This window comes from Cynocephalus volans, chromosome 3 (assembly GCF_027409185.1).
Source record: "Cynocephalus volans isolate mCynVol1 chromosome 3, mCynVol1.pri, whole genome shotgun sequence".
NCBI lineage: Eukaryota > Metazoa > Chordata > Mammalia > Dermoptera > Cynocephalidae > Cynocephalus > Cynocephalus volans.
Window position 1 is genome coordinate 143,623,867 of NC_084462.1, and position 7,323 is coordinate 143,631,189.

General features: G+C 44.5%; 1 protein-coding gene across 1 annotated transcript; it reads right to left on the reverse strand.

The window, feature by feature from the left end:
* Positions 1 to 3,119: 3,119 nt before the first annotated feature.
* Positions 3,120 to 5,376, reverse strand: TMEM30B (transmembrane protein 30B). The gene has a single exon (XM_063091257.1). It carries the CDS (start codon positions 5,300 to 5,302, stop codon positions 4,241 to 4,243), a length of 1,062 nt encoding a protein of 353 aa, XP_062947327.1. The 5' UTR covers positions 5,303 to 5,376; the 3' UTR covers positions 3,120 to 4,240.
* Positions 5,377 to 7,323: the final 1,947 nt, after the last annotated feature.

The following is a 7,323-nucleotide window of genomic DNA, read 5'->3' on the forward strand; positions in this document are numbered from 1 at the left end:
AGGGGTTCAGAAGGAGGTGAACCACCATCCGCTTACTGCATTTCTCAAAGGACTGTCATCAATGAGTCCTCCTGGTGAGCCCTGCCCTCTGCCATAGGCTTCCTCCACTGCCAATCCATTGCCTCTTGGGAACCCTGCTGGCCCAGGCAAATGCCTTATGCTCCAGACCTCACCTTTCCCTTCTATTCTCCCTCTCCTATCTCTCTACCACCCCCAAACAGTCTATGCTAGGTTTCATCACTCCAGGACTTTTTTCTGTCCTACATGAGCTTGGACACCCAAATGTATTAAGTAAAGGAATGCCAGAGTGCTCCAGTGACCTAATTGACATGAGTACTGCTAATGGTGGCAAGCCTAACGCAAGGTGGCAAAGCAGTGGAGAAATATTTTTTCTCAAATATACTTTGTTAGTCTTATCAGGGAAATAATGGAGGATATTTGTATACAGTCATCCCTCAGTATGGGGGGGGGGGATTGGTTTGAGACCCTCCCCACGCCCCCCACTGAGTGGATACCAAAACTCACAAGTGCTCAAGTTATATACAATGGTGTAGTATTTATCTAAAATGGGATAGTATTTGCATAAAACCTATGTACATCCCTCCTCCCGTATACTTTAAATCACCTCTAGATTACTTATAATACCTCATACAATGTAAATGCTATGTAAATAATTGTTAAACTGTATTTTTTATCTGTATTATTTTTTATTGTTGTATTGTTATTTTTAATTTTTATTTTTTTGAATATTTTTGATCCACAGTGGTTGGTTGAATTTGTAGACACATAACCTGCTCACTGTACATAGCAACACTGTTAGAAAATTTTGCAAATTCTTTACAAAGTGCCACTCTCACGTAAGATCTCTTTGGGACCTTAATGTGTTTCAGTCAGATTCACTAAGGCCTTCTTTGTAACTCTTTTAAAACTACTCTGTTTTTGTTGGAGGTGATTTAAGAGAAATTCTGACTGGGAAAAAAATTAAAGTTAAAAAATTTTTTAATTTGCCACCTAAAATCAGCCAGCTCAAGTTTTAGGTAGAGGAAAAAAGAAAATCTGGGATACAAAGAAATGCCCAATAAAAATAAAGGAGGAGGGAATTTACTTTTACTACAGTAACTGATGACTTACATCCAAGGGCATATAAGGAACTGGTTGATGACACCGCAGCTCTACCAACAACTGTTTGAGAAGTTACTCAAGATTGTTGAGATCTCCAATGACAGGAAGAGGGCAACACACTTAAAGTGAGGCCGAAAGGATGGTGGTTATTACAAGGTGATATTTGCTCTAAGGGAAATTCCAGACTATTATTCTGTCTCTGACTTTTAACAATTGCATAGTCAGAAGATTGTTTAGTTGATTTGATTGTGGAGATACGTGGAAAATCTTTCTTGTTATAGTATTGTTTGGAGGGCGCTCACTGATCATTTTACTTTCTCTCTTTTATCTGTGTTTTTATTTTACAAGGTAGGTCAAAGCTCCTTTCCAGTTCAATTGTCAAGGTTCACTCTTTTCTGTCCCACTCCTAGAACACAGCTCTAGCTAGGGAACATTTACTGGACAACATAGGAATCCAAGCTCAACTAGAGTCCCGAGATACTGGACAAAATGCTACAGCACAGGGATCATTGCAGGGAAGTGTTCCACATTTTCATTTTTAAAGTTTATGCTGCTTTGTAGTCCAAAGTACCTGACAAATAATTGTAGTTTACAATTTAAGTACAATGCAGAGGTAAGACAGCTATTGTCACATTCTTTAATAACTTTTAATACTAAAAGTTTTTAAAAACTGACCACATTTATCAAATTCAAACATTAGTTGAGGACCATCTAGTTCACATACATGTTGATGTTTATATAAATTCAAATTCTGTTTTAGAAAGTCAGCAATGAATTGAGTTCACTTTAACTGAGCCTTATTTTAAAAGATGATTTTCTTGCTGCAATATAAATCTGCTGTTGGGCAGGCTGGTAAGCTCAGTTGGTTAGAGTGCAGTATTAGGTCAAGGGTTTGGATCTCCTTACCAGCCAGCCACAAAAAAATAAAAACAAAAAATAAAAATAAAATAAATCTGCTATTAACAAATGAGCAAAGTGGTTACTACCGTTTGTGCCTTTAAGATCAAAGTTCAAAAGAATTAAGCAAACATGATAACAAAGGTAGGACAAACATAACCTTTATTCTCTTTCAAAAACTCAGAGACTAGGGCCTGGAACCATATTCATTAATTTAATCAGAATACCTTAAGTTTCCTGGTCTCATTCAAAATTTTATAGCAATAAACTGACTATTCTAAAAACGATAGCAAAATATATAGTTGCTCTCAACTACACAGTAAAAAAAAAATGTAGTTATCTCTCTTTTCCAGTATAGTGGAGGGCTGAGCTAGTGAGTTGCTCAAACATTCATAACAAATAAAATTTACTCTATGTACATATAATAATGTTTTCATAGCCTAAAATCACAATACATGATCTGACAACTAAATTGTGTCACATTCAGGAGGTGGGAAGCTAATACATTGGAATTACTAAAGTATTTTTTGGTGTATGTAAATAATAGGACAGAATCTCTTAAGTCATAATTGTCCCAGAAGATCTGAAACAGACATCAGTGACATGCATGCTGCCATCGGTCAGTAATTTTCAACAAACTAGAAGAGAGTAATATAAAATCAATATAAACTATTCAATACAATTCAATATTTATGTATCACTAAAAAAAGAAAATCAAGATCTTGCACTGACAAAGGAATGAGCATAAACTGTAGTAACTAGAAAGTAACTATAACAGACAGCAGGTACTGGAGAATTCTGTCTGGCAAATAAATTGATAAGATGATGTCACTAAGAGTTTTTTGTTGTTGTTGTTTTTGTTTTATTTTGCCATAAAAGGAAGGTTTTTAAAATAAAAATATTCTATTACTTCTTAGAATAACTTTATATATATATATTGATTTTAGCCAATCAATAAAATCAATTGGATGATTTTAGTTAAGGATTCCAACATTATCTCAAAGCTTCAAATAATATTAAGATTCTACTTTACACATAAGACTATATTCTGTAGCATTCATTCATACATGATCACTAGAAATAAACGTGTTTCATTTGAGAACATATCAAAAAGTTTGGTTTTTTTTTCAGACCCAAGGGAAAAGATATGAATGAAGCCCGTTCTAAGCATAAAAAAATTTAGTTGACAAAAAGGATTGAGCCAGGAGTCAGGAGACACGGATGTGACTATGGAGAAAATTATTCTTCCTCTAAGATCCCTCCAGCTATCTGATTCTAAGGTGAAAACATTCCCTCTGAGCTGTAAAACTGGCCCAGCATTACAAGTTTCCGCACAGTACCTGGTAAAGTCTGTTGTCTAATATTTTATACTCAGATATTAAACAAATTGACACAAGCCCCGCCCTGCAAATCTGTATGCCAACTAGTTTTCTGGAGATAGCATTTTTATTTTTTCATTCATTCCACATATCATCTAGAGCATCCTACATTCCAGGGAAGATGCTAGACCAAACCTGCAACATTAAGATTGTCACTGCCCCGGGAACACATTAATACCTGGAAAACTGGACTCGGGGGATTGTTTCAGGCCCAACCTGGTTCAGAGAAGTGCTTCCCAAATTTGAGGGAATACAGGAATCTCCAGAGGAGCTCGCTAAAACATAGCTTCGAGGGTCTCACCCCAGCCTTAGTGTGTCAGAATCTCAGCGGTTGGTGCCTCCTAGTCTACTCACATTTTTAACAAGTTTGTTCTCCTCCATGCCTCTCTCTACCGGTTATGTGTGGGCCTCACTCTCTATCCCAGCCCCCCAAGAAAAGAAAACCACTGTTCTGTAGTGCCGAAAACCCTAGACTCAGAGCAGGGAAGCAATTGCTAGCCGCCTGATCTTGAATGAGTTCCTTAACATTGCTGTGTCTCTCAATCTCTTAGTCTGATAGGGGCTGAATAGGAGTCTCTATCGTCCCTTCCACTCTCAAATGCGACAGACTTTGAGAACCTAACATGGCAACTCTGTAAGTCGTGAAGGACATGGGGAGAACTTGCAAGGAGGTCTCACTCTGCCGTCCAAACACCCCAGCAATGGGTCATTCCTTTATCTGGGCACCTCATCCACAACAGGAGGAAAAGTGAGGCAAGGCTGGGATCGGAGCGAGGGGGACACGCCAAAAGAAGCTCGCAATCCTTTTGGCAAGACGCAGGAAAGGTCCTTTGAAAGCCGAATCAGTCGTCACTGTCGTCCTCGTCGTCCTGGTCCTGGTAGCGAATGTAGACCACCAGCATGACAAAGCCCGTGAGGATGCAGAGGGAGCCGACGACCAGGTAGGCGATCCCCAGGAAGGGGTTCTTGCCGCCCATCCACGAGATGCTGCTGAAGACGACGAGCTTGCGGCCGTGGAAGGCGCGCACCGGGTAGTTGTAGGTGATGTGCACGCGGTAGTCGCCCCGCGGCAGGCCGGCCGAGTAGTTGCCCTGGCGGATGCGCGCGTACAGCTTGCGGAAGGTGGGCAGCGCCGCCGTGCGCATCCACACCACGAAGTCCTGGTTGACGAAGCCCGTGTTGTTGGGGTCGGGGCTGAGCTCGTAGACCGGCCGGGGCCAGCTGGGCGGGGCCGCCGTGCCGCTGAAGGCCAGCGCCAGGCTGCCGTTCACCAGCGGCGGGTTGCGGAACTTGACGTGGTTGTCGGTCCACCAGGCGATGCCGGTGCGGTCGAGCGGCACCTCGACGTAGGGCTCGCCGGGCTGGCGCTGGTGCCACAGCGAGAAGGAGTCGTTGAAGAGGCTGTCGGCGATGGCGCCGCAGGGCGCGATGGGCAGGCCGGCCGCGCCGTACTGGTAGGGGGCGCAGTCGTTCACCGGCTGGCGCAGCGCGCTGGGGAACCCGCTGAGCTGCGCGTTGTCGCAGGACACGCTGTAGCGCCGGTTGTTCTGGTAGAAGTTGCTCAGCTCGTAGTAGAAGTACACGGGGCCCTGGAAGAGCTCGGGCAGCGAGAAGTTCAAGGCGCACGAGCAGTTGGGCGGCGGCGCGCCGTCCTGGCCGGCCTCGGCGCACGCCGAGCAGTTGCCGGTGTCCGGGCTGCCCGTGTAGTCGTACTCGAGCTCCTTGATGCTGTTGGAGGTGTAGTAGAGGCCCAGGCCCAGGCCGATGAAGGCCAGGCCCGCGCAGAAGAAGAGCGGCAGCGCGATGCTGGCCGACAGCAGCGGCTGCCAGGCGGGGAGGCGCTGCTGCGTGAACGCGGTGTTGTCCGGCTGCTGGGCGCCCCGGGCCGTGGCGCTCCAGGTCATGGCGACGGCGGCGGCGGCGCCGGGACAGTCGCACGGAGGGATGGAGGGTGGCCCGGGGCACCTCCCTCTCCGCGCTGGGCGAACCCGGGGCTACTCCCAGGTCGCGTTTCCCGGCGGTCCAGGTGAGTGTCTGCCCCGGCTCCGCCTCCGCCTCACGCACAGGTGAGTCTCAGTTCCAGGTTCTCCGTGCAGTGACCAGACCCCTCGGTTCCGCCTCGGCCCAGGTGATCCCGGCTGGCTCCGCCCCTCCCGAGGTGTGCCTCACCTCACCTGGAGGGCTCAGGCTCGCGTTTCCTCTGCACCCGGATCAGTGCGGACGCCAGCTCCTCCTCCCCGAGGTGAGTGGCGGCCTCAGGCTGCCCCTAAGTGGCTCATACCTTGCTCAGGTACCACCTTCCCTTCCGCCTTCCTAGTGACTTGAGTGCCTGGGCCAGTCTGTCCCAAAATCACAGGTGCTGCAGCCTCCAGCAGAAGTTTCCGTTGAGGGCTTGCATCGTGATCCAGGAGACTTGAAAACTTACGAGTTGTTAATCCAATTTTACTTGGGGGGGAAAAAGGTGACTCTAGATCCTTTTGTCCTTTGCAGGTTAACTGACGGACCCCTTTCACTCAGTTTCAGCCACAGATTGTAATGCCCAGAGAATTACGCTATGGTAAATCTGTTTCGAATTCAACGCCTACGTTCAAATTCTAGCCTTTTTTTTTTTAAAGGGAAAATGACTTTCTGGCCAGATGCCCCAGTCTGGTTGTATAACTAAGAAATGTGGAAAGTTCTCTAAAAATAAAATGACCCTTAGAAGAGAGAATCCAGACTGGAGAGGTTCAGAGCCTTTAAATATCTCTCTAGCTGGTGGAGAAACCACACAAGGAAAAAAATGCCCTGGACTACATGTGATTTTTTTCCCCCCCCAGATTATTTGCCTGACTGGAGAAAGGCCTGATCCAAGTTCCCAGGCGACCTAGCTGCTACCCACAGCCCAGTATGTTTGGACCTTTGGGCCCAAGGAGGTGAACTACAAGGATTTATAGGACTTATTGTAAGAAGAACTCAAATTAGCTTTGGACATTGCCTGGGATTCTGGCTTTCTTATCTAGTTTGGTAAAACACACACAAGGAAATATCTGGCCATTTCAACTTTGTGCCAAATCCTCCCTAGGTATCGAGGTGTTCTTGCTTCTCCTCTAGCTCATAAAATGCAGGTAATTTAAATGTTTTCTCTATGACACTTCTACACCTAGCAGGATATATTGCATTCAAGGAGTCATTCAAAACCCATTGAAACTTGGAAAATTAAAATGCTTGTTAAATTAAACAACAGGAATTTTTAAAAGCATCTTCCGAGTGTTTAGCCCTATGCTAAGCAATGTAGAAGACAGAAGAGAATTTGACTAAAAAAAACTCTTGACTGCAAATACCTTGAGGTCAAGGGTCATATTACTTAGGAGTAAGGAACAGTCGAAAGAGCCAATAGATAGCATATAAACAAATACCAAATTGTGCTTCACAAGAGTGACACTGAAATTAAGAAGTAATATTGTTTTAATAATGGAAAGTTGAATGAATGCAGGTTAGAAGCTTCAGCTGTTAAAGAATAAGGAGGGAGACCCACGGGACTTGATTTTCACTTTCCTTACTTATACTCCAAGAGGGGAAATTGCAATATTGTCAACAAGTTCCCATAGTGTGATCCATTCTCCACTACACCTTTTTCTTCCTCGTAAGATAAAAGAATAAATAATTATCTGTATCATTATGGTTGAGTTCCACCCACCTCTTTATCATTGAATCACCAATCTGCTTGATCAGAGTCCACAAAACTAGTCTCCAGGAAGGAACTCAGTTCTCACAACTTTATCTAGTAGATCTTAAGTCTAACAACTGAATCAGCACCATACCTCTAAAAGTGCAAGCCTCTTGTTGAGCTCACAGCCTTTCCACCTTTTCTACTCTTCCTGGATGACCTAAAGGTGTTAGTTTGTTCATTCTACTGATAAGGTAACACAGAGTTCTAAAATCAAAA